Source organism: Equus quagga, chromosome 19 (genome assembly GCF_021613505.1).
Source record: "Equus quagga isolate Etosha38 chromosome 19, UCLA_HA_Equagga_1.0, whole genome shotgun sequence".
Taxonomy (NCBI): Eukaryota; Metazoa; Chordata; class Mammalia; order Perissodactyla; family Equidae; genus Equus; species Equus quagga.
In genome coordinates, this window is record NC_060285.1 from 14,434,271 (window position 1) to 14,462,107 (window position 27,837).

The 27,837-nt window shown below is 47.2% G+C and overlaps 1 protein-coding gene across 10 annotated transcripts in view; it reads left to right on the plus strand.

Moving 5' to 3' along the window:
- Positions 1-27,837, plus strand: part of LARGE1 (LARGE xylosyl- and glucuronyltransferase 1) — a 534,909-nt gene that overhangs the window by 128,932 nt on the left and 378,140 nt on the right. For 7 of the 10 annotated variants that reach the window (XM_046646633.1, XM_046646628.1, XM_046646630.1 and 4 more), the window contains one exon: positions 6,905-7,092. In XM_046646633.1, coding sequence (XP_046502589.1) covers positions 6,987-7,092 — 106 coding nt within the window. In that variant the 5' untranslated portion in view covers positions 6,905-6,986. Of the gene's footprint in view, positions 1-814; positions 925-1,679; positions 1,764-6,904; positions 7,093-27,837 lie in introns of those variants that run through there. The other 3 variants (XM_046646634.1, XM_046646625.1, XM_046646631.1) reach the window with 2 other exon arrangements.

Below are 27,837 nucleotides of genomic sequence, written 5' to 3' on the forward strand. Positions count from 1 at the left end.
TGAGAAAGATCTAGAGAAGAGCAGGTTTGGAAGGGAGATTCAGGAGTTGAGCGCGGAGGCGCATGTGGTAGAGGAAGACTGTTGTTTATGTGAATCTGGAGGTCACAGGAGAGGCCAGAGCTGGAGAGAAACATGGAAGTCCTCAGCCTGGAGACCGTTTTACAATGGGCGATCTCACCTCGGGAGAGAGGGAAAGATGGGTCCCACACTGAATCCTGGAACACTCCTGGAATTTACCATTCAGAGAAGAGGAGGTTTGAGGAGAAAAGGAATGTCTGAAATAAGTATCTCAGAGGATAGGAGAGTGAGTTTGCCAGAATAAGGTAGGAGCATCTCTTAGCAGTTGACTGCCCATTTGAAATCAGAAATGATTAAAGGGAATGAATCTGATGGCGTGATTTCCTGCCCCAACATTTGACTTACCAAGTAAAGCATGGAGAGCGAGTATGGTTGCATTCATCCGAATCATTGGATTTTTCCAGTGGAAAGAAGGAGGTTGGTGGGAGGTGTGCGTGCCTGCAGAGGGAGGTTATAATAATGAACCACGGCATCTAAGCTGAATAAGAGAGACTATAAAGAAAATCTAGAGCTGGATGGATAGTGATAAAGAAGGCCGGTGGATTGGGGTTCATGAAGACAGTGAAGAATTTGTGTAATGGCAGCCTGGGGGGGCGAACAGAAGGGGCTGGGTGGAGGTTGCTGTTGACTTTTGAGATTTTGGAGGTTGTGCTGCTTTTGGTGACATCAATGTCTAGAATGTGAACTTGCTCTGTGTGAGGTGGCAGATATATTGAATTGGCCATTTTCGTCATAGAATTGTGGTGGAGAGATGGCAGAATCTGTGGTGGGAACTAAAGTCTTCAAAGAATGAGAGGAGTGACCAGGAGTTGCCGAATAACGGCGACAAGGACAGAGAGAACGATGGTGAGTCACTAAGGAACAGGGTCTTCATAAGAGGGGAGAGGCATTAAGATTCCGTAGCGATGACTGGGAGAGCCACTTCCTAGCCCGTAGGTTGCCTTGAGAAAGTAGGGGGAGGCTTTTCCTTTGGGGAAAACAGTGGCCCAGGGGACAGCTGTCCTTTCACACAAGAGCAAGAGGTAGAATGAAGCAAGAGGGAGTTGAGGATCAAGAGGAATTTGCTAATTACATAGTGAAAGTTCCACAGGGTTCCATAGTTGAGTGGGCTGGAGCTTGTGTGACAGGAGTAGTTGGTCTGATAATGAATAACCAGGGAGGCTGCTGGCTATGACTGAGATAGTCAGTCATTGATCCATTCGGTATTTATTGATCGCCTCCTCTCCGCCAGATACTGTGCTCGCAATAAACGAAGTGGAGAAGGTACCTGCCCTTGAGGGAGTTGAGCTCTGACTTGGGAGAAACAGAGTGGTCATCACTTGCATGTCCTGTAGCAAAGAACTGATTTTTTGTTTTTACAGGAAACACTAGAATTTGAGTCCCAGAGTTTCCAACAGTGAAGTCAGTGTCCTTAGCCTCTCTTAGTCTCAGTTTTCCTTTTGTAAGATTGGTTTAATGGTGCCTCCATGGGTGGTGTTGGTGCTGTTCAATCATTATTCAAACGTGGGAGAAGTGTTTTTGTTGGGATGTCGGGATGGGTCATCAGAGGCACCTCTAGTCCATAGATGCTTTTAATTAGAAAAAGGCACTTTTCCTTCTAGGAACTCTGCTTGTGATAAACACGTCATCGAGGAAGTCTGGGATGTGATTGGTTCTCCCTGGCGCACTGGCCCTTCCCTGCAGGGGTAAGGTGGAGGCGGGCAGGTGGAAGTGGTGGGAGGCCAGCCTGGTTTATTAACCAGTTACTTACCGAGTGCGTTCGTGCAGGCTTCTCAAACAGTAATGTGCACTGGAGGCACCTAGGATCTTGTTAAAATGCAGATTCTGCTTCACTGGAGCTGAGTAGGGCCTGAGAGTCTGCATTTCTGCTGACATCTCAGCTGCTGCTGCTGCTGCTGCTGCTGCTGCTGCTTCGGAGACCACACTTTGGATCAAGATGGCTAGGTGTAAACCTTTGTCTGAGATGCTGGTCTCAGGCAGAGGCTTAAAACAAACAGTAGAAGACCTGGATCCGTTGCCCTTAAGGAGTTTTAGTCTAATGAAGAGAGATTAATGCACCTGAAGTGATTAGAAGACAACTAAGTGGTCTGGAATGTGTTCCTGACTCCTGTTGGAGTTTAGAAGGGAAGGGGAGGTTCCAGGTCTGGACTTGCCGGAGGTCCCACAGAAGCAATGAGGACTTGAAACTCCTCCTGAGCTCCAGCAAAGGAGGAAAGGCATGGCAGGATGTTCGGGGTGTGTGTGAGGATGGCCTGGGTAAAGGCAAGAGGCGGGTATGATACTAGCACTAATGTAAATAGTGATGATAACAAAGCTACCGTCTGTTGAGGTCTGTCTGCTCTAGGACCTGTGTGGTAAGCTGAGTGAGGGCCAGCTCTTTGCCCTCCTAGATACTGGGACAGCACCTTGCAAGAAAGATTCCCTCGAGACTGGGGCGACAGTGTGTGACTGACAGGATTCAGCCACTCTTCTGGTTAGAATTGGTGGCCCAAATCTGTTATATGCCCGTACGATCAGTTTGGGATCTTAAGTGATTCTGAAGGGTTTTGGCCGTTGGGTTCCTTGGACTTTTTCTTTTTCTTTGTTTTGTAGGTTACTTAAATTTTTATTCCATTTTCATGTGCAATGTTTCTAGACAACCCACACATCCTGAACACCCGTGAAAAATTGTTTCTAACATCCGTGACGCTAATTAAAAGACAGCCTCTGGTGTTGATCAGAGATGGCTGGAGCTCGGCGTTTGGAATTGGGCTTCTGACTAGAGTCTTTCAGATGGTAACCAGCCACCCCAGAGGGTGTATTCCCAATTAGGATCCTACAGATGTTAACTCATTGCATCTAGCAAGACAAGTAGAACTGACACACATACACTACACTGTCTGCACCGAGGCATTTTGAACTGCAAGCATTATAACAAGAAGACACAGTAGTTCAAGCTTTTAAATATTTCTTAATTATAAAAGCAATACGTGCTCCTTCCTTGCATAAAATTTATGAAAATATATACTGAAATTACCCATATCCTATACCCAGAGATAACTTTCAACATTTAAGCCTTTTTTCATAGCTATAGGTATGTGGGTATTTATAGATGTATATACAATTTATTACATTGGACTGAAGGATATTTGCAATCACATTTTATGCTCAGCTTTGAATCGTGCTTTTGTGGCTTAACAGATCATGATAATTTTTCTAGCTCATACAATGTTCTTTTTTTTTTTTTTTCTGCTTTATCTCCCCAAACCCCCACTGTACACAGTTGTATATCTTAGTTGCAGGTCCTTCTAGTTGTGGGATGTGGGATGCCGCCTCAACGTGGCCTGACGAGCGGTGCCATGTCCACGCCCAGAAACCAAACCCTGGGCCGCCGCAGTGGAGCGCGTGAACTTAACCACTCGGCCATGGAGCCGGCCCCAAGAGTGTTCTTTATAAATGTGAATTTCATTGGTTAAGACAGATGGGACAAGACTGTTGGAGTAGACGTTCAGGCGGAGAAATTGACCAGCGCGGCCAAGGAATTGGCTGCTGGATTTGAGGAAGGGGCGTTCAGAGATGACTCTTAGATGCCTGGGTTAACAGGTGGGGCAGTCTCCCCTTCACCAGGCAAGAGCTGGTTAGAGACTGATTTTCTAGTTAATGCATCAACATTTGCACATGTTTGGGATGTAATTTCCAGCCCACCTCCTGTTTCTTCCTTCATTTTGCTTCTTGTGTTGATTCCTATATTGACTTCCTGGAGTAACTTCTGATATAAATTGAGATTTTTCTTTAAAATGTGTTTTTAGTGTGCAGAGGTGTCATTTAAAAGTCAGATCCATGAAGGAGTATTTTTTACCTGCTGGGTTTAATTTCAGATGCCAGCGTTATCATAAAATGCAAACCACCCTAGACTCTGTTTTAAAACTTTGTACAAATTGTGCTGGTTGAAATTGACTTCTGCAGATGGAGAGAGGGAAGGAGGAAAATAAGTGTTTTCAAGAGTTTTTTTAAAATGTTATTTAAATACTAATGCCACTCGAGTTCAGCTCCATATATAGTCCTACTTTCCCCTAAAGTCTAAATTCGTCTATAGCTTTCCACTTATATTTCTGTCTATTGTACTTGTGTTTTTTTTTGGAATGAGAGCAAACAGTGGTGGTATATTTGACCCTGGGAAAGAAAATAATCATAAGATTCAATATGAGGGATTTGGGTTATATCAAAAGCAAAATGCCCCCTGGCAAAGGTGGTTAGGATCAGTTACTGAGGGAGAACAGAGCCTGCAGTGTCTCTGCCATGGGTGTGTGTAACCTTTGGCCATTTAATCCTTCTAGGCCTTAATTTTCTCATCCATAGAATGGGAATGCAAAATAGTACCTACCTCATAGGTTATTCTGAGAATTAAATAAGTAACAAACATAGAAAAGTGCTGGACACATAATAAGTGCTACTTACTGCTTGTTGCCTTTACTGTTATTGTAATTATAAGTGAACTGTAAAACAAACCAACAAAAACAGCGATTTTAACGTGGTGCCTCCTGAAGGAGAATTGGTTAGAGGAGTCCTTCAGGTTTAGGTCACCCACCTGCCAGGCCACTTAGTACCTTTGTGTTGGGATCTGTTTCCTACCAAACCCTATGGGAGAGAGTGGGGAGGGGAGTGATAGGAACATGAGTAAGGCTGCCCCCTGGCTCTCAGGAAGAGGGGGAAAACCCCTGCCCTGTGCTTGATCAGTCCTGGCTGGTCGGTGATTCCAGGGCTCTCTGCTTTCTGCCTCATCACAGCCCTTCCGTGAACGAAGTGCTCCTTTGTTGTCTAGATGAGCAAGATGAAGTGTACCCAGAGACAGGGCACTTGCCATGGTCACAGCTAGTGGAGTGTGGCACCTGGATTTGAACCCAGATCTGTCTCACTGCACAGCCTTCTTCCCCCTTACACTCCTTCCTGAGAGATCCCCAGCATCTCCACGATTCGCATTCTTAGTGACCAGCAGAGTTTGTGTCCCTTGCTTCAGAATGAAAAACTTCCCTAGCGGGGAGCTTTCCTCAAGTCAACATTCGTTGTTTAAAGGGGTTTTGCTTTTTTGGTTTTACTTTCTGGTTCACACCCTCCAGCCCTGTGGTCTTTCATCTGTTTCAAAAGAGGGCCATTTAGAAAAGCGTGTCGGAGTGGTTGCAGAAGAGAGCCTGGCGTTGACAGTTGAGATCGGCTCCATTAGGTGTTTATTGCCAGCGACTTGCTGAACACCGTCTCCTGAAGCTTGAGAGGGTCGCCTTGGGTTAGAATCTGATTCCATTCATTCTTTCAACAGATAGTGAACTGGCATCTGCAGGTGGCAGGCAGTATGTGTCTAAGGGGATGCAGGTAAACTGGACAGGGCAGCTGTCTTCTGGAAATGCCAAGGCTGGTGGGGAAGGGAGACAGTTCAACCACACCATCGTCCTGTGGGTTTTAAGGGTGACAGCAGAGGACACAGTGTTGGAATATCCAAGGGGATACCCAAACCAACTGCTTCGTGGACATCCATTCTTTGGGAATCCGCAGTGGTAGGTTCTGCTCTGTTAGAGAGGCTCCATGTGGACTTCTCTCTCCACCTACAGCCAGTGTGACGTCTCTGCTAGGAGATGGGTGGAGATGAGATGGCATGGTCTGTTGGTTTTTTTAATAAGTCACATGAATTCCTGGTCAGGACTCAGGTGAAAAGTCATGGGCCCTCTACTCCAGCTGGATTGGCCTCCACCCTCTTCTTTTAATGTGCCTCAGCCAGTCTTCATGGTCTAAGGATGGTCCCTCTGCAGGCTGATTATATGCTATCTGCATGCTCCTCTCCATGTTGTAGTTATTTCTGTGCTTTTCCGGACCTCTTCTTCCATATTGAAGAGGAAGCTATTCAGACAGTCCCTGTCGAGTGTTTTTGGGTTTTCAATTATAGTTGAGTTGTGGTCTCCTGCAGATGATGTGGTGGCCCATCCAGTCTCTTTCCTTTGAGTGTGTTGTCAGTCGGCCCCAAATACCTTCCGCAATTCTCTCTGCCTGGAACACAGGGACCGTTCTGCCATCTTGACCGTACACGGATCAGTAAGCAACTTCACTTGTCCTTCCGTAGAGATCAGTGCAAATCTCAGTCATCACATTCTTGGAATTCCTGTGGATGTTTTATGGTGGGCTGTCTTGTTAGGTTGTGCTCTTTGAAGCCAACTCTTGTCCTAGGCGTTTTTGAAAATACAGCATGTGGTTATGTACAAGGTGCTAACTAAATGTTCCTTTAATAAGTATGTTAGTTCAGGGCCGGCCCGGTGGTGCAGCGGTTAAGTTCGCACATTCTGCTTCGGTGGCCCAGGGTTCACTGGTTTGGATCCCAGGTGCGGACATGGCACTGCTTGGCACGTCATGCTGTGGCAGGCGTCCCACATATAAAGTAGAAGAAGATGGGCACGGATGTTAGCTCAGGGCCAGTCTTCCTCAGCAAAAAGAGGAAGATTGGCAGCAGATGTTAGCTTAGGGCTAATTTTCCTCAAAAAATAAAAAGTATGTTAGTTCAGGCTTCAAAACTAACCTATACTATAAAATACACACACACGTGTGTGTGTGTGCGTGCGTGAACACATTACAGAGAGAAAGCTGGATCCCTTATAGTTTCTATCATCCTTTGTTTATTTTTTAAAGAACCATCTCACTTGTGACAGACTGCGAGACTACAGCGTCATCTCTTGGGATCAAAGGTTAGCAGGAAATCGTAGACGACGTGAGCTGCTTTCGGGATCTACAGGATATTTCTCTTCTGCGATTTGCATCCATTTATAGTGCTAAGAACTCAGCCCTTCTTCTTTGCTCTTCCTTTCAGAAACTATTATGAGGGAGGCCGAGGACTCCATGCTCTGGACAGAGAAACGGCGCTGGCATTAGGGATTGCCACTTCTGAGAGGATGCTGGGAATCTGCAGAGGGAGACGGAAATTCCTGGCTGCCTCGTTGACTCTTCTCTGCATCCCAGCCATCACCTGGCTTTACCTGTTTGCCGGGAGCTTTGAAGGTAAGAAGAAAGTTTTCCCAAAGTGAGAGGGCAGGAAGAAAGAGAACACTGGCTGTCCCAGGGTCCTCGGAAGAAGCTCCAAGTCATCTCATCCCAACTTGTCATTTTGTAGAGCAATGGAATATGGGTGCCCAGACACAGGAAAAGCCTTTCCCAGGTTTACACAGGTAGTTGGAAGGAGTCAGCAGTGTGAGGAAAAAAGATAAAATAAAAGCTAAATAAGGTGCACCTGGATGCAGTGACGTGGCGGAAGTTACACAAATGTCAAATACCCAGCTTTGCAAGTCCATCTCTGCGTCGATAATGGGGAAAGGTTGGGCCCTGGAGGGATTACTTAGCTGTTCAGGGTGCTAGATGTTTCATACATTCTTCATCTATTCGTTCACTGATTCACACATCCAACATTTTATTATTATTGTTGTTGTTCAACATCTGTGCTAACCCAGCTGCTGGGAGTACCGGGATAACGGATCTGGACCTTCCCAGGGCAGTGGAGGGGACAGGTTAACACATGATTGCTGCGCATCGTGATGCCCGTGATGACCAGGCGGGCCCAGGGTGCCGTGGGAGAGGCTGTCGGAGCCGGCAGGCTTGGCTGGGTGTGGAAGATGATCAGTCGTACTGACGGCTGCGTGCAGGAAGGCAACAGAGGCATTACCCTCCCCAAACAAAGAAAAACAAACGCTCGTGCCTGCCATTTTCCAGAAATCAGTGGAAAAGACAAGACTCGCCATTCTTCCAGCCAGCCATTTCCAACGCAGTGCGATGTTTTTGTCTCAAAGATGGTTTTCTAAGCTTCGGGGAGGGAAGGAACAGCAGTGTTGAAGAGTACACTTTTGTTTTAGTTTATCCCCACACTTGAGTTAAAAAAAAGAAATGATCTCCAAGGAAAATCTGTCTCAAGGAAGTCAGCACTGTGTTTTTAAACGTCTCCTTTATGCATAATTTTATTGACAGCTCAAGGCTACCTTTTAATTAGGAGTTCCACTTTGCTTTCTGAGGTTTGCCCTGAGTTAGCTAGACTGAATATAAACGAGGTGGAACTATGTGCCTGCATAGCAGGAAGGGCCCAGTGCCACACCCTTGTCCCTTTCCTGCCCCAGCCATCCCTGGAGCCGTGGAGCTTCTTCTGAGCTAGATAGAGTAAATTATGCCATGGCAGGGGATGGTTACTTTTTGGCAAAGGGATCGGAGCAAGGAGGGTGAGTTGGTGTTGATTCCATCATCCTTCTAGAGATGATGGAAGAGCCCTTAGGAAAGAAGGCGGAGGGCACATGGTGCCAGTACAGGGTTAATACATTGTAACATTGACTTTGACAGTATAACGAGACTGGTAGTACTACTGATAATAGTATAACAATAATGATGATGATGACGACAATAGAAACTACTAGCATTTTGTGCATTTCTACATGCCAGGCGTTGTTGTAAGGATTTTACACGTGGTAACTCTTTCTCCACAATAATCCTGTGTAGCAGGTCCAGATGAAGAGGGACAGACAGAGAAGCTTCAGTGATCTGTCCAAGGCCCCAAAGTCTGTCAAGATGGGGCCTGGGTTATGGGACTCAAGAGTTGGAGTTTTTACTACAATACCATGTTGTAGTGGGGCTTCAGTGAGGTGTGGAGTTTGGCAAGGAGTTTGATAAGGTGTCACCTGACCTTTCTGGGTGGATGTGAGGAAATTTTGATAAGTGTTCATTGATAGAAACCCAACGCCAAGTAATTTTGGCAAAAAGGGAATTTGGGGACTAACCAAACTAGTAAGCTTCAGGCAGGGTTGGATCCAGAGGCTCAAGTGATATTTCTATAGCTCAATCTCTTCATTGCTTTGCTCTATTTTTCTCAGCCGTTGTTTCTTTCGGGGTAGCTTTTCCTATACAGAGGAAGCTTTAGCTTACAACGTATGTTCTCCAGTACCTGTAGAAAGAAGAGTTCTTCTTCCCCCTAATTCTCCAGTATTCCCGCTGATTGGACTGCTTCCAGTCACTCGTGGTCCAGAATAAATCACTGTGGTTGGGGGAGGCTGGTGAGGGCAGCCCTAAGCCCTGTGCCTACTTCTGATCAGAGAGTAGAGAGAAGTTCCCTGAAACATATGGAGCGAGACTGGGGGAGCGGTGACCCCCAAAGGTACATAGTGAAGGTTCCCAAAAAAGAGAGACTAGAAGTTGATCTGGGCTATGGAGAATTCATAACTGGCTGTGCTTAGCGATGACTTTCAACTTCAAGGTTGCTGTCCAGCATCATGCTACCTGGCCCAGCCCTGGTCAGTGGAGTGACTATGATCCTTGACTTTGAACGATTTTATTAGACTGGCAGATAGATTACGGGAAATTGGGAGGATCGAGAAAACGCTCAGAAGCAACATACCCAGACTGGGTGTAGGTGCTGTTTCTGTCAACGTGATGCTTAAAAATAAATCCTACCTGTGGAACAGAATCACAAACGGCATTAATTAGGGGCTGGGTGATGTGGGTACATTAGCAGAAGTATTTTCACTAGAATGATAGAGGTGACATTTCTCTTGCTGAGTATCAGTTAGTTGGCAGCTAGGCCACTGCATTTGTTTTGGACACTACACTTTAAGAATGATCTAGACAAGTTAGCACACTTAAGAGAATCTAGGTGAATGACAGCGCCAATTCTAAACCTCGTTACATAAGAAATAGTGGAAAGAACTGGGGCTGTTTACCTTAGAGAAGCTGAGACGCCAGGTGGACATGATCAGCTTCAGCAAACAGTCAAAGGCTGTCACCTGGAAGGGAGGCTAGGATTACTCTGATGGCCCCTGAATCTTTGGAGGGATGTGACAGGGAGCCGGATGTCAAGCTCATCGTAATGAGGATCGTTCTGCCCAGTGCTGGAACACGCTGCCCTGAGGGTTATGAAATACTCGTCGTAAGAACTGTGCAAACACAAGTGCAGTCTGTGGGCACCAGGGGCCATTGAGCAGGAGGACCTGCCTGCCGTCCTGACCCAGAGATCCTGACTCTAGAAAAGCTGGGTATTTACCCACCAGGAGACACAGGCTGCCTCGGTGGAGCGCCTGCCTATTGCCGCAGACAGCGGTGCACTTCTGACGGGGCCTGTGGAGACGTTCTTCTCTCTGTAGTTAAACATAACAACTTTGCAGTCCATTTATTGACACCCTTGAGTTTTCTGTTGCAAGGCGGGTGGAGCCATAAATAAGGGACAGAGTTGCTGTCTGCGTTCACGGAAATGCTGTTCACACTTTATGTGGGTGTGTTTATATTTCAACCCTGTTTGTTTTGGTGCATCTCCTGCGAGCAGAGCCCAGACCTCTCCCTGAGATGCAGATGCCCTGAGCGTTTTGGAGTTGGGTTATGCTGCGCAGCGCGGTCTGTTGAGAGAGCCCTGGGTGGGTCAGGGGTTTCAGGCTCTAAAACCATCTTAGGCAGAGTAGTTGGGTGATTTGGGGCACAGTTGCTCGTTGTGAAATGATGCAAAAGTGAAGCCCGCTTACTGGCACTTATGTTCCACAAGTTTGTGTAATTCTAAGCATCTGATCTACGTGAGCTGGAAATGACCAGAATCCTCTCCAATGATGGGGAAATAAGACAAGAAGAGGGAGTAGGCTCATTGTGATGTGCTCCTGTGTATGGATCAATGCATAAAAGTTATGGAGAAGCTGGGGTCACTCCTATGGCCTAGTGGTGAAGTCTGGTGCACTCTGCTTCAGAGGCCTGGGTTCGTGGGTTCGGATCCCCACTGCAGACATACCCTACACCCCTCATCAGCCATGCTGTGGCAGTGATCCACATATAAAGTGGAGGAAGATTGGCACAGTTGTTAGCTCAGGGCTAATCTTCCTCTGCAGGAAAAAAAAAAAGTTACTGGGAAGCAGGCATTTTCTCTGTGTTAAGAAAGAATGCCTGTTCTAACAAGTTGATTTGCCAGGGGTTGGAGTCCACCATCTGGGAAAGTGATGCGATCCCCATTCCCAGAGCTGTTTTTCAGAGGCCAAGCAACTATTGGTTCAGGATGCTAATCAGTGGATGTTTTTGCTGGTGCTTTAACTCCTAAGTTCCTAAACCCTACTTCCTACATTTCTTCCCTAGTCCACCTCTCTGGCTCTGCCATCTCGTTAACCTCCCCAGCTGCCTGTGCTTCAAGCTCCAAGCTTTGGACGCTCCTTCACTTCCTGCTTCATTCCCTCCCTCGCTTGGTCGCCACATCCTGTGGAATCTGGTCTGGGCCTCTCGCAGATGCGTCTTTTGTTTGCTGCCTTGCACCGCTGCTGTTGGCCTGGCTCAGCTGTTCATCTTCATCTTCTGTGATCAGGACCGATGCAGCAGCTTGCTCCTTCACCCTCCAGACAGCAACCAGAGCTGTGCTCAGCCCCAGCGCCGCTCCGCTCCCTGTGGGCCCCTCCGGCTCCATCTCCTCACGTCCCCCTTCCATTCTCTGTTTGGCTGTGCTGACTTGCACATCCCAGTCGGCACCACCCTCTATGGCCTCTGGTCTTCTCATGTGCTGTTTCTTCTCCTGGGGACACTCGTGCCCTTTCGTCCTTCCCCTCCCTCTTTCACCTGGCCGACTTGGATCCTCCCGTCTCAGCTCTGCTACACGCCTCCCGACTCCTGGACTCTCCCCTTCTTCATAGTCACGACACTTTGTCTTTCTGGTTTATGTAATCGCCTGTCTTTGCAACTGCTTACAAGCATCAGGAGGAAAGGGAGTGGTTCTCTTGTGTTCATCTTTCCACCTCTAGCACCTTCTACAGTGTAGGAGAACTGTTTGTTGAATGAATGAATGAGCGAGCAAAGAAATGTGCCCTCATCTGGCTTTGAAGAGCTGACAGCTCTCACCGTTGCCTCCTGGATTAACTCCAGCCTCCCTGTCATGGCTCTGGCATCTTGAACAGGCTCTCTCCTTTAGCTTATAGTTTCTGTCTTTACTCTTGGGAGTGTCTCATTGAACGTCCTGAGAAAAGTTCGATTTTCCTGCTTAATTTTTGTACTTTGTTCCTTTGGCCCAATATACAGTTCTTTCCCCATGAGCGAACATTTTCAATGTCCATATTCAGTGTCGTTTTCTAAACTCCCATGTGGAAACTCCTGTGACAACACTCACGAAAGGATATTTTGTTTGGTGTCTTTCTAGCCCTTTACCTGTGAGTTTCTTAAGACGAGCGACTGTCTTCTTCGTCTTTACATTCCTAGAGCCTGAGCATCACTCTTAATGGGTCCTTAATAAATGTTGACCGGAAAGGATTCTGGGTAACGAGGGAAGCAGGAGCCGCTGGAAAGCAAGGGCTCTCCTGGTGCTCTGAGCGTCTGTGATTTTGAGACCTTAGGATGTGGCTCCGGGAGCCTTACCTTCCTTCTGGTTGTGGTGTTAATTCTGGGACTTGAGTAATTCTGCTTAAACACAGCTCCATTTGAATTTCCATCACCACTATCATTTTGTACCAGAATCACTTTTTCTCCTGGACACGGGAGTTTTATTTGCAGGGTGTGGCTCTTTCTATTCTGCCCATCACGGAGATGGTGTTCAGCTGGTGTGACTCATCAGCACATGGAGAAAGGGTGCTTTGTGGCCATTCAGAAAATTGTTCACACATGCTGTCCTTCCGTAATTTATAGCCACCTCCGTGCAGAAGCTTCCCGTTGTCAGGAGGCAGGCCAGTGAGGGGGCGGGTATTATTTAAAAGCAAGTGTCTTCAGAGGATGCAAAGGCCTGAACATTTAAAACCAGTGTCGTGAACAGGCACGGGATATTAATTTCTGAGCTGACTTCAGCCTGCACCCACGTCTTGTCACTCCTGGAGCCTCAGTTCACTGTTCATGCTGTTCTTATCAACACGGATGCCTCCTGACATGGTTTGAGAGTCGTCACGATAAATTTCAACGGGAAGAAATGGAGTCCTGACATTTGACCCTTTTGAAGAGTTGCAGCGAGGACCCAGGAGTTGTAAGTTAAAGCGTTTTCTTTGCTTTATCATGATGGGGGATTATGGGGCACATGACCCGTGGAATAGGGGAGATGCGGGGGTCTTTTATCCAAGTGGAGCTTGTCCAAACATGACTGATTCCCAAGCCTCGCATCCACTCCCCCCATCGTTTTGCCCAGAGACTGTGTGCCGGGCGGTTTGTGAATTCAGACTGTGCAAGGTGCTAGTGAATAATTTGCTAAAGGTTTCAGTATCCCCCAAGGCAAGGCTGTGTAGCAGCTTTGATGGCAGCAAAGCCATTTTGCCTTCCTGCCAATGGCCCAAATGTATCACTTAATAAGGATATTATGGGGTATAAGAACACAGGATGCTGAATGCACAATGAAATGGAAAGCATAATATAAAGGTTTTATTGATTTTTATTTTTAATAGATCCAAAACGAAGGACTTTCTTTGCCAATGCTTAATGGCTGTTGCTGCCAAGCTTAAGAAAAAGCTGCAAAGGGTGAGAATGTGACAGTGAGCTGCCGTGAGTGGTGCCTGAGCCACAGGGCACAGTGGGGCTGCATGTGTCTGTGGTTCTTACCTTGAGCCAAAAAGCGTCTCTTGAAGGTCTTGGAATCTGAGAGGGCAGTTGAAGTCCATCACAATTGTATTTGGTTGTGAGATGGTTGCCAAGGTGATCTCTACTTGTATCCAACTTTTGACCTTACAATAATATCAGTGGTCCTGCTGGGATGGGGAAAATGACCCTGATGTATCGGTTGGCTGCGTCTCCTAGAAGAGCTCATGGCAAGAGCCTGGGCCCAGGCGTCAGGAAACCTGGTTTCTATTAACCCCCAGCAGCCACCCTGTATGAGTTTCCTGCTGTAACAAAGTACCACAAACTTAGTGGCTTAAAAAAACCAACAAATTTGGGCCTGGCCCCGTGGCCGAGTGGTTAATTTTGCACGGTCCGCTTTGGCGGCCCAGGGTTTTGCCAGTTTGAATCCTGGGCGCAGACATGGCACTGCTCATCAAGCCATGCTGAGGCGGCATCCCACATGCCACAACTAGAAGGACCCACAATTAAAAATACACAACTACGTACTGGAGGGCTTTGGGGAAAAAGAAAAACCCCACAAATTTATTATCTTACAGTTTTAGAGGTCAGAAATCTAAAGTCAGTCTCGTTGTGCTAAAGCCAAGATGTTCGCAGGGCTGGTTCCTTCTGGAGGCCCCAGGGGAGAATCCATCTCCTGGCCTTTTTCAGCTTCTAGGGGCTGCCTGCTTTCCTTGGCTCGTGGCCCCTTCCTCTAGCCCCAAGCCTGGAAGGGTGGCATCTTCAGCTCACTCTCTCTGACTCTGACCTCTGTTTCTATTGCCACGTGTCTTCTGACTGTGACCCTCCTGCCTCCCTCTTATAAGGACCCTTGTGATTACATTGGGCCCCCTTGGATAATCCAGGGTAATCTCCACATCTCAGAACCCTTAATTTAATCACATCTGTAAAGCCCCTTTTGCCATGGAAGGTAACATACTCACAGGCTGTGGGCATTAGGATGTGGACATCTTTGGGAGGGAGGGGCCATTATTTGGTCCTCTACACCCCTCCCCTATCTTGTTATTGTTTCGACACAAAGCAAGGGGGCGTTGTGCCATCTGCTTTCCCATATGGATGGCTTATCCTGCTGTAGGAGTTTTGGGTTCTCTAATTTTAATTTGCTATATAAATATCCAGCAGGCCTTAACACTCTTGAAAAAGGCATTGTATTCAGATGTGTTGACCACAATGCTTTGTCTATAATGGTGTTTAATTCGTAACCAATGATAGGTTAAGGTTTTCTGAAGAGAAAGGCTTGTAACTTCTGCCCTTTGGGTGTCCTGGTCTTAAAGCGATTTCATTTATTTTTTATTTCAGATACCAATTTAACAAAAGAAGGGCGATTTCATTTGCCCTGTTGTTGGTTGAGTAGGCTATTAATTTTAAGTAAAAGAGAGCTATTTGTATAACTACTTGGGCATACTCTTTGGTGTTATCACCTAAACCTCAGCAGGCCCCATGACCCATTAGTTCTAGCCCATACCCTACCCATATACCAAAGAGAAGTGTGCGTACATTTGCCCAAAAGACACTTACAAGAATGTTCCCGTCAGCATTATTTGCAATAGTGCCAAATAGGAAGCTCCTGAAATGTCCACCCACAGTAAAATAAATACATAAATGGTAGCATGTGTATATAGTGGAGTACTACAGAGGAATGAAAATGAATATACTCATAGTGTTGAACAAAAGAAGATAGACACACAAGAATATGTACCATATGAGTCCGATTATATAAAGTTCAAAAACAGGCAGAAATTCATCTGGGGGTAGAGCCTGGGCAAGGCCAAAGGAAGACTTTGGAGGGCTGGTAATTATTTAATTTACTTCTTAATCTGTGATGATTATACAGGTGTGTTCACTTTGTGACAGTTCATCAAATTTGTCATTTATGCTTTGGTCACTTTTCTGTTATTTTTTAAAAAAAATCTTTGCAAATCTTGATAGTTAAATAAGTACCTGCGTTTGAAAGAGATTTTGTGGGTTTTGCATTCTTTTCCAATAAGAGGAATTTTGTTAACCTTTGGGATTTATGTATCTGTGTCACTGTTTAACTTTGAAATTGAAATGCTTTTTAAGCATGAAACTTTTCTTCTGGGATAGATGTTGAACATTTTGACTTAGCCACATTTCCTTTTTTCTTTCCTGACACACCTCACCATTTGAACACACATTCCCCTGCAAGGGTCTGATCACAGTGCTGACTTCAAGATCTGAGATTTGCTCATAAAACCCAATTCTGAAAGAGTGTTTTCATCACTTTGAAACAAGACCAGTATTCCTACCAGAACTCTGGCAATGACATAGCTCTGTTTAATATTAAAGTGGTCTGATTGATATGGACACCAAGCCACATTGAATAAGTCTTCCCATCTGCTTTTACTCAACAGACGTGCGTCTTCATAAAACCCTTGTGCCTGGCAAAGAAAGAACTATTATTATTGTATCATCAGAGATATGGAAACACAAGAAGGATATATTGTATTTAAACGATAACTGTAATGGAAGCGATAGCTGTAGCTTCCATCCGTGGCTTGTTAAACAGAAATTGGCTGCGTCTGGCCTGTAGTTGTGTTGGGTTTGGCCAACCCACTGCTTTTTACCATTTTGAATTCATTATTAACAGTTAAAGATTGGGAGATTGCACATAAAAATCATGATTTCTGGCTTTCCTTAACAAAACGGAAAGATCTAGCAAACTGGACCCTCCTTTCATCATAGCGGCCATTGGCTGGAACTGACAAGGAGCTGTCCTTTTGCACAGTGCGTGACCGCTCCAGTTTGTCCCATCCCCGTCCTTCCTGGTCGATCCCTGTGTCATCCCGTGCACCGTTGTTTGCCCTGTTCATAGAGCAGAATTGCGAAGAAAGAGCTTCTGCTATTTGCTTTTGTCTCTTGTTGACCCCGTCTGGCTCCGACTTTGAGTTTGGGCTTTTTGGCTTGTTCTCTCCCATGGGCTGGGCTAGGGGTTTTACATACATTGTCTCATTTATTCCTCCAAACAACTTCACAATTGTCCCATCTTGTAGACGAGGAAACTGGGGCTCAAGGATGTTGAGCTCCTTGGCGAAGGTCATCCAGCCGGTAAGGGAGCCGGCGTTCAAACCCTGGCCTTGCTTGAAAGGACCCTGCTGTATCCGCACAACTTGCAGATACAGAAACAACTGGTAGATGACGATTCAAAGTCAGTATGCTCACATTTCAGATTAAGGACAAGACAAACTCTGGGACAAGGGTGAAGCGACCATCTTGGATGAGAAGGCAAACCATGTTCTGTGGCTAGCAGGATTATTATAAGCCAATGTGAACAGAAAATTCGATTAGTCCTGTAATGCAGTTTGCATTTTGTTTCTGCCGTAGACTCATACAATGAAGAGGAGGAATGGACGTGAGGAGTGGTCTCGGCAGGCTTACAGCCTAGGCAGATAAAACCTTTGAAAACGACACACCGACTTTATCTAGGGCAGGGGCCGATGGTGGGGTGAACATGTCCCAAAATGACGGGCGGCACTGTTTACATCACAGAGTGACAACAGACAAGTTAACGTCTCTGCAGGTCAGTTTTTTCTCCAAGCAAAGGGGAACATAACATGTAGCTCGTAGACTTCTTAGGAAGGCCGAATAAAGTACCTGTTAGAGAGTGGCAGTCGTTCAGTAAATGTCAGTTTTCTTCCCTGCTCGTATTCCTAGAATATTGGAAGGTCATCCTGGGAGGGATGCAAAAAATCATCCATGTGGTCTGAATGAGGCCCACTGGGGAAACTGAGGCCTGGAGACTTGTGGCTGAACCAAGCTCGCAGCCTCAGCCAGTGGTGTCATGAAACCAGCACCCAGATAGTCTGTGTTACCACTGATTCCCTTCAACTTCTTCATTATCATTTTTAGTAAAGATAAAACGAGGGAGACTGTCGCATCAGTTCATTTCTATCCAGCTATGTTTCCAGACATTTGCAGCACCCCATTTAGATATTGCAAAGTGGAGGAGGAGGGAAAGGGCAGGGGGGGACTCGGAGATACACCGTAGCTACGGCCATAAATGCACCTGCAGCTGACTGTGGACTCAGTGGCCGTGTTTGGAGACAATGAAATTATTTCATGTAGATGACCTGTTGTGAGAACTTTAAAGGGTAACGAAGAGGAAATGGCCATCCTCTGATGCAAAATTGAATCACTTATGTAACAGAAGATTTGTCTCATGGGGCCATGGCTGAGTCAGCATGCCTGGTTCTAATTCCCAAACTTTCCCTTAAATGCTGTGTCTCCTCAGCTGAGTAACTTAAGCTCTCTGAGCCCAAAATGCCTCCCCCAGTATTGAACAGGGTTTTTGTGCAGATGAAAACGAGTCCACTGTGCCTAACATAGAGGACCTTTACAGAGTCATTTTGTGTTCGGCTGTGTTTTCCATGCTGCCTGTGCTCTCTGAAGCAGAAAAGTCTCTTAAGGAGCCAACTGAGTTGAATGTTTAAGATTGCACCTGACCATGCAAGATTCCTTCCCTTTCTAGGGTGGGACTTTAGATAATGGCTCTTTGTCATTTTTGCTCCAGCAGAGGGCACTCCATGCCCCATCTCCTACCAATGCCTGAATTCGCTCGATGGAGCACAGCTGGGCCTGGGTGTGGAAGCTTGCAGTGACATCCAGGCAGGAAGCCTCTCTGTTGCCCCCATAGGTAGGGATGACAGTTAGGCAGCTGTAGAGCCTGAGCTGTCTTATTTACATTGAAATAACCTCCCACCACCCCCTGAGGGAGGGTATCCTATTTCAGAGATGAGGTAACTGAGCTGCAGAGCCATTAGGAGGATCATCCAAGGTCATTCATTCATTCAGCAAACACAGGCACCATTCTAGGACACTGGGGATAGAGCTTGGAATCACATGAGCCTGTCTCCTCTTCTCGTGGAGGTCACTTTCTGGTGCAGGGAGAGGTGATTAGCAGACAGATGCGTGCAGTGCTGAGTGGTGGTCAATGCTCCAAAGGAAAGTAAAGCCTTAGTGAGATGGTGGTGAAGCAGCATGGGGAGAGGCTTGGGGAGCACCGTGCAGGGGGAAGTGCTCTTTGAATAGGGTGGTCTGACAGGCCTCTCTGGTTGGTGACATTTCAGCAGAGCCAGGCAGAGATGGGGAGGAAAAGCATTTCAGGCAGAGGGATGAGCAGCAAGTGCAGAGCTCTTAGTGCCTTTGCAGAACAGCGAGGAGAATCAGGGCGGCTGGCAAGAGCAGGAGAGGGAACGTGGAGGAGTCAGGGAAGTGGGCAGGGGCCCCCCACAGGACCTGGGACTGGGCCTCAGAACCCCTGCTCTGACTCCTTGTCTGCCTCGCTTCTTGGGGGAGCTCATTCCTTGCAATCTGGACTTGCCTTTAGCTGCTAACCTCAGGGGAACCCGAGAGAGTCGTTCCTCCTCCTGCCTCTAAGGTGGTACCCAGCTCCCTGGTTCCAGAGCTGCCCGATGATAAGAATCACCTGGCGCAGTTGTTGACTATAGAGACCCCTCCCACCCAGCCCACCCTGGGGCACCTGGGAAAGAGACAGTCCCGGGCCCTGGACCAGATCTGCTAAGTGGGATGCTGCAGGGGAGGCGCCCAGGTGTCTGCATTTTAACAGGTGCCCCAGGTAATCCTCATCTTCAGGCGAATTTGGGAAGTCTGACCTGGATAAAGTGGAGCCTTTGAGTGGCTGATCTCAGGTCCCCTCGTCTGCTCCAGGGCCCCAGGACTCGGGTTTAATGATGATGGGGGGGGGGGGTGATGACAGCACTGAGTGAGTGCCTGCTGTTTGTCTCCCCTAGCAGCCTGCTCTCTGCCTTATCTCTTTGACATTTAAATCTTAGTCCTCCCACCAGGTTCCCGGAGGCCAATATTAGGCCAATATTATTATTCGCAGCCAATATGTTGTTTGTCCTTCTGTTAATCATTTCCATGTTGAATTGCATCTCACATAACTTGCCTCCTTTTCAGAGTTGTTGCGTAGACTGAAATGATGGTGTGCGTTGCTTCAAAAGTCCTTGGCACATGAGTGCTGGATAAATGGTGGTTATTATGTTTAGTATTTACTCTGATTTCTAAACCTTTCAGATGGTGAGGCCCCGCCTTTCTGTAGTCATCCCTGAATCCTTATGAAGTCTTTGACATGATATCAGGAATAGAGCTGATGCTCAGTAAGCGCTGAAGTGCCAGAAATAAAAATATTAGCTACTACTTATGGAACATTAGATCATTGACTTAACTCATTTGTTCCACAGAACAGCCCTATAAGGTAGGTACTGATAGTCCCATTTTACACATGAGGAAACTGAGGCAAGGAAGGTTTGACGATTTGCTCAGGGTTCCAGAGCCAGTGAGTGGTAGAGCTAAGATTTAACCCAGGCAGTCACGTTTGCCAAGATCTCTCCAAGGTTCCACTCGTTTTTTATAGCGACATGATTCTAGATCTTTCTTTTTTCTAGGTGAAGTCCCTTCCTCCTGCTTCATTCTGCATGGAGATTGGGAGGAGCTGGTCATTTTCAGTGTGTGAATACCCCTTCATGTACCCTTGGAAATGTTCTCTTTCAAAACTCCTCCTCCAGGCCAAGTGGGCTCCGTGGTGTTAACCTTTCTTACTTTTCAGACAATGGGTTTTCTTTGCTGGCCTCCTGGGCTTATCCGCCAGTTGCCTGTTCTGAGCAGGAGAGAGAACTGGGCCTTCCCTTCCCAGAAGTCATACCTGTGCCTTACGCTTCCCAGAATGCTGTGTCTGGCTCCCTCCAGACAGCTTTGGGGCAGTTTGGTTTCCAGAACTTCTCAAGTCAGCGGTCTGGGAATGAACGCAGGGGCTCTCCCGTGCCCAGAGAGGTGGGCGCACAATCGAGCCCGTTCGGAGGTGGCAGTGAGGCAGACAGGTCTGGAGAGGGAAGAGCTGAATTTCACGTCTTGGATAAACACTCCGAGGTGAGTGGCGTGAAGGGGCGGATGAGTGAGGATCTCTGAGAGCGAGCATTTATAAAATGTTTGTATTTTCCTCTCCCTGGTCTCCATGAATAGAGAGTCCTCTCTCTGTGATGAACAGAGAGGAGTCTGCTTTTCCCTTTGGTCCACCCCTCTGCCCCAGACAATCTCTGTATTCCTTTGCAGATGCTTCCATGACAGGGAGTAATCAGAAAGAAACCCTTGAATTGCATATTTTCTCTGCTTCTTCACTTGCTCAGTTCCCAGGTGAAATTGCTGGGCTCCTTCAGGCTTTAAGGCAATTCCTTCCATCCTTCCTTACGGGGGGATAATGCAAGTTAACACTGGCAACCATTTGCTCTGTGTACAGTAGCTCCCCCTTATTTGCTTGGGTATGTCCCAAGACCCCCCTGGATGCCTGAAACTGGGGATAGTATCAAACCCTATATATATATATATATATAATATTATGTTTTTTCCTATACATAGATACCTAGGATAGAGTTTAATTTATAAATCAGGCTCGGTAAGAGGTTAAGAACAATAATAATAAAAGAACAATTATAACAATGTTCATTGAGATACAATGCCTACGGTGATGAGGCGAAGTGAGGTGAATGACATAGGCGTTGTGAGGTAGTGTTATTTTTGGACCACAGGTAACTGAAAGTGCGGATGCGGGAGGCTGCTTTACTGTTATAATTACTTGCATTTTCTTTTCGTAGCACCTCTCAGGTGGGTCCTATCATCATCCCCCTTTTATAGATCTAGCACAGGATGTTAAGAAACCTGCCCTTGGTCACCGAGCCAGTGAGTGTGACACGGAACCTGAAGTGTGTTCACACCCCTGTTGTGCAGCAAGCCAATCTCTGACGCCTGGTGCAGTGGAAGAAAGTAGGAATTTTATTGCAAAGTGCTGAGCAAGGAGAACGGGCAGCTAATGCTGTAATCCCAAACTCCCCTGAAAGCTACAAGCGGGGGTCTTTATTTGGGGTTTAGGTAGGGGAGGGGGGCTAGAGCCTTGCTGGCCAGCATTTTCCCACCAGCCTGAGTTTGGCCTTGAGAGGCTGCTTGCAGGAAGGAGGAGATATGGGAATCTGCAGGTGGCTGTCCTTGGTGCCAATTTGTGACTTCTGTTTGGTTGTAAAACTCAGGGAATCAGAGGTTAAAGAAACATATTTATATATGAGTGCTTTTGGTTTTAACCTCATATATGCTGGGTTTAATGTAGGGGAACTGATATCGGGGCCAGTATCAAGTGCAGACCCAGTTCAGAGCGCCTGGTCTTAACTGTCATATACACATCCTCTTGCTTCCCTGACTGCCTCCTTTTCCTCCCTCCCTTCTGTTATAATCAATAGTATGTATGTCGTTCTTCCTCTGTACTGAGCACTGTTGTGGTCATTAGAGAACAGAAATGAATACAGTATTTTCCTGGGGATGGAGATGGCAGAAGTACTGAAGTCACAGTGTACTGTTGGTACTATGAGGCCACAGTGGGCCCTACATGGGCCAGAGCTTGCAAAGGGCTTCATGGAGAAAGATGACCCTGGAGCTAAATCTTGGAAAGGCAGTAAGAGTGTTCAGGGGCTCCAGGAGAGAGCATTTTGTCATTTGGGAAACACAGCTGGGCAGGAGAGGCACTGGGAGGCACCCCATGCATGTTAAGTGATGCTGCTGCCTTTCTCAGAGGACCGTCCACCTGCTGAGAGCGAGGATAGCAAGTCCGAGTGGAAGGGACACCAGCTTTGTGCTTGAAAACTCTAGGTTTGAAACCTGCCTGTGCCACATGGCAGCTGGGTGACCCTGGGCACATCTCTTACCTTTTCTAAGCCTCAGTCTTCCCATGTATGAGTGGGAACAACAATACCTTCCATTTAGATTTATTCAGGGGTCTAAGTGTGATGATTTATGTAGGCAGCTGACACGTGTCAGGCTCTCAGTAAATCATAGCTACTTGTTTTATTACTTATATTTTTGATGAGGTCATTTATTGATAAACTTCAGATCTGTAATTGCAAATAAAATATAAAAAAAATCTGGGCACATCATTGTTGCCCAATAAATATAAAGTGAATGCTTAATTTGCATGCAGTTGGACTGGACTCGTTGCCAGCATAATGGAAAAAGCACGAAATGAGAACAGAGAGTGGTTAAGTGGATTTGCTCAGGGTCACTTGGCTAGTAAGTGGTGGAGCTCACTGTCTCATCGGATCTCTGCAACAGCTCTGTGAGTCAAGCTGGGCCAGCATTATCTTCCTCTCAAAGAGAGAAAATTAAGACCCAGGGAAGCTGAATTTCTTGTCCAAGTCAATTACATCGTTGATGTCTGGAATGGACTTCATTGCCAAACAGTCACGTGGCACGTCAAGGACTCTTGTCTCCTAATCCGTAGAATGGGAGTGATAATATCTGCCCTGATTACCTCAAAGAGTTGTTATGGAGATCAGATGATATGCTCCATGAAGAAGAAAACTATGGAGTGTATAAAGGTTAGCTGTCTTGACAAAGGACAGGTAGAATTTCATTGCCAGCTCCTAAGTTTCCAGGGTTTCCCTATTGAGTGCACTCCCATTTTCTAGAAATATGGAAAATGTTTGGAAATGAACGATTTTTGGTCCACACAAAGATCTAGGCTAGAAGTTGGCAACACGAAATGCCTCCTCCCTCTGACTACAGCTGAGGTCTGCAGGGTAGAAGGTGGAGGTACTTAGCGCCGCAGGAGAACTTCTGGGTTTATTGCTTGCTTCACTGAGTAATTCAGCTTGAGCTCACACCTTCACTGTCCCAGCTCCTCCCCACCCTTTAAGACCCAGCTGAAAGCCACACCACCCTCCTTGTACCCTTCCCAGCCCTCGATGCTCACTCCTTCCTGTGTGATCCATCTGCTGTGGCCAGGCATTCAGAACCAGGTCTGCAGTCTTTTGCTTTCATACTGCCTCATCCACTTACTCATTCACTCAGGGAAGAGTCATTGAGGACCCTTACTATGTCCCAGGCATACTTTTGGGTACTCTGGAAACACTTGGTCCTCATGGATCTTACAGTCTATCGCGGTAATAGATACTAGGCAAGTTTGCAAATAAGTAAGGTGATGGCACTGTGCCAGAGCAACCAGGTGCGCCATTTTGGATAGGGTGGTCAGGGGAGGACTGGGATGGAGTGGCGTTTGAGCTGAGACCTGAAGCCTAGTTATGAGCCCGCTGTGTGGGGAGAACAGAGAGAACAAATGTAACAGCTCCGAGTCTGGGGAGGGCTTGGTGTGTTTGGGAAAAGCTAGTGGAGGCCATTGAGTCAGGGGTGGAATGAGCCAGAGGCTACATGGTCTGAAATGAGGTGGGGGACAGGTGGATACCCCATGGGCAGGCCACTGAAAGGAGTTTGGATGCTTTTAAAGAGCAGTGAGAAGGCACCGGAAGCTTGGGGCCAGGCTCCCAGCATGGCTGAGTGTATTAGCTTCCTATTGCTGCTGTGACAAATGACCACAACCACAGTGTCTTTAAACAGCACTGATTTATTCTTACGGTTTTGGAGGTCGGAAGTCCAAAATCGGTCTCCTTGGGCTAAAGTCAAGATGTCGGCAAGGCTGGTTCCTTCTGGAGGCTCTGGGGCAGAATCTATTTCCTTTCCTTTTCCAGGTTCTGGAGGCTGCCTGCCTGCCTTGGCTCTTGGCCCCTTCCTTCATCTTCAGAGCCAGTGATCACACTATTCCAACCTCTGCTTCCATCATTACAGCTTCTGACTCCGACCTGCTGCCTCCCTTTATAAGGACCCTTGTGATTCCATTGTGCCCCCTGGATAATTAGCATAATCTCCCCATATCAGGTCCCTAATCACATCTGCAAACTCTCTTAAGCCAACATAATCACAGGTTCCAGGGATGAGGACATGGGTGTGTTTGGGGACCATTATTCAGCCAACCACACCGGGTTTAGATTTCAAAACAATCAGTCAGGTGTCTGTGTAGAGAATGATGTAAGGGGGAATGAGCGTCTAGGCCAGGCCTCCAGCTGAGGCCTCCAGCTTGGTGGCTGATGTACTCGTCAGGTGAGCAGTGAGGTGACCTGAACTAGATGGTGGCAGTGCAGCTGGGGCAGGAGTGGCCGTCTGGAGATGGGTTGTGGTGGTAGGGCCTCCAGGCGATGTTTGGGCTGCGAAGGTGGGAAAAGGGAAGATCACAGGTGACTCCCAGGTTTTGATGTGAGCACGTGGGTGAGTGGGGGAGGAGCTGGGGGGCAGAGCTGGCACGGGGCAGGTGATTGATGGCCATTTGGGACATATTGATAGCGGAATCAAGATCTGACAGGGACCACCCCCAACTTGCTCATCCCTGGGTGTTGGGACCCTTGAACCAGTGACACCGAGCAGGGAGGTGAGCTAGGAAGCCAGTGACAACATTTCCTAGGGGGAAAAAAAAAGATGTTATATGGAAAAAAAGATGAGGATGCCTTTTTTCATTTCCAGTGTGAAGCAGACAATGTACTTTTATTTTTGTCATAAAAGTGTGATTGAAATAAAGCTGGCGTGCCAGCGGTGGCTTTGTCAGACAGTGCTCTCACAGTGTGCTAGAGTAGAGAGCGCACGGGTTCTCGTTCAGGAGACCTGGGTTCTGAGTGATTCTGCCGCTCCCCAGCTGCGTGGCCTTGGAGCAGTCCCTTGACCTTTCTGACCTTCAGCTCCTGGACAGTCTTTAGGGAGTGCTTGTGACCAGTTAAATGAGCTCATGTCTGACAGGAGCCTTGCACGCGTGGTGCTAGGTGTACAGGGGTTGTTCCCTTTCTTTAGGGGAAGACGGATGGAAAAGAACATCAGCGTCTGCAGCAATAATATTTATCGAACACTTACTGTGCGCTAGGCACTCTATGATTTACACAGATTACTCATTGTCTTCACAACCCGCCTCTGAAGCTGGTCCTTTTGTTACCCCACTCACAAGTGGGGAAACTGAGGTTCAGAGGTTAAATTACTTGCCCAAGGTCACTCTGTGTGGAAGTAGAGGAGGTGGGGCTCAGGAGCTGTCGTCTGGCCCCAGGGCCCATGCTTTTCATTACTCTGCTGCACCGTTTCAGGCTGTAGAGACGAACCATGATTCGCCCCATCTTACAGATGAGGAGACTGAGGCACACAGAGATTAAATGCTCTACAGAAACACAGGGAGTCGGTGGCCATTGGCACGCTTCTCATTTGTGGATGGTTAAAAGCTGAAGCTGGTTCTGCTGGGACTCTCAGCCAAGGAGGAGTCCTTCATCCTGAACGGAGGCTCCATCTGGAGGGCCGGCATGGAGCCAGGCTCAGATCCTCTTCCTTAACTCACGCCCTCCTTCTGGGCCTGGGTTTTGGAAAGGTTGGATCTTTTGTGAGGTTGTCGCAGGACTGTAGGCCCTTTCTCCCTTCTGGCTGTGGTTCCAGACGCTCTGGCACTGCTGCCTCCACGTCCCTGTTCCTCGGCAGCACCTCCCACGGGGTCTCCCCCCGGGCCCTGCCTGTGGCTTCATGAGAAATTACAGTCATGGGTGTGTGTGGGGCGTGTTGGTGCTTCAGCCAGGATCCTGCTGCTCCGAGGACTCCAGGCCCAGCAGGGTTGAGTGTAATTGCTGGCACAGCATTTACACACTTGGCTCGAGCACACTTGTGTATTTAGCAAAGTCTTAATTCCACCAGCGATGTTTGCAGCTAACCCCAGGTGACTAACATCTGATCTTTCAGTTGCGGGTTTTTCTATGGATATTTACATTCCTACCAGCCTGTAAGAGCCTTGAAGGTTCAAACTGGCTTTTGGGCCTCTTGAAATCCCCTACTGTGCATTGCACATAGTGGGAGCGATCCAGTAGTTGAGATGGAGATGGTAGTCCTATAGCAATGACTTTTTAAATTTTTCTTTTTTAACCTAAGCGTGTTATTGCATGATATATTGACTTTTTTTTTAGTGTAGGTCAGCTATAGTGTTGTCAGGACTGCAATCTGATGACAGCTAGAGCAGAGAAGCCTCTGTGTTTGTAATGCTGCTGCGTTTATTCTGTACGTGTGTACTTTGCGTGCTGGTTATTATACCCACAGCGGATACAGATGTTCCTCAGGCACATTTGGATGGTGATTTGTCTTGTATGAATCCAAAACTAGTCCCCTTCCCCTGTGAAGGTTTTCATCCACTTAATAACATGGTTCCGGTTCATTCTGTGAAACCTGGTGGTAAACATCCTTCTGCGGACGGCCTGCCCTTCCCAGAGATTCTCCCATGCCAACTCCACAGTCCCCAGACCCTAAAGCCCACGTGTCTGATGGTGTGGGATCTGGGGAGTCGGGCATCCTGAGCTTATTGGAGATGAGAGTTTGAGCGAGTGAGGATTTGCAGGGAGAGGGGGGAGGGGCTACCCCCTTTTGCTGCTTTTTTTTAAAAATAAATGACTCCCTTTGGGAAAGGTCCCCGTACTTTTGAGCAGGTAAGACCTGTGCCACCCCCAATGCGTTTGCATGTTTCCTTGTAAATGCTGAGGTTTCTTCGGGGTGGCCAGCTGATTTTGGAGTCTCCGTTTCCTACTCTTGTTTCCCTGTTAGACGTTGGAGCGGATATTTATTAAGTACCCCGTATATGTTGGATATTGGACTAGAGTCTAAGAAAGACAGAAATAAGGTTAAGCCATGATCCGCCCTCAAGGAAAATTGTTCTCTTGTTGGTCTTAGATGATAGTGATCTTTCTCCATGTGGTCATTCCCTGAGGATAGTGAGTCCTTGGAGGAAACCAGAAGATAGGTGATGGGGACACTGTTCAATGGGTGAGGGGGGTTCCAGGTGTTGGGGACACTGTTCAGTGGGTAAGGGGGGTTCCAGGTGATGGGGATACTGTTCAATGGGTAAGGGAGGTTACAGGATGATAGGAACCGAGAATTTAAGACCAGCAATCTCTTTTGGGGGAGATGACTCCCATTTGCAACCCAAAATAATTACTGTAACAGAAGTAAGTACGCCTGTCTTTGGGAGTCCCGAAGGAAGGGCACATAACTATCTGGGGACGTCAAGGCAAGCTTTACGAAGAAGGTGCCTCTTGGGCTGAGTCTTGAGGCATGACTAGGAATGGGCTGTGGAGAGTGGAGTTGGAAGGCCACACCTGAGCTGTGGTTGGTTGGGATGATGAGATTGCAAGGGGGTGATGGTCAGTTTGTCTGTGAGTGAGGTCATCCACTGATACCAGATGTGGTCTTTAGATCAGCATGTTTAACTAAATCGGCCAATGGTCTTAGTAGGAAGAGCAAAAAGTACGTCTGGAGCCCTGTGGAATCGTGTACTGCCTTCGCTAGCAGGCTTCTGTGTTAACTTTGGAGCCTTGCAGA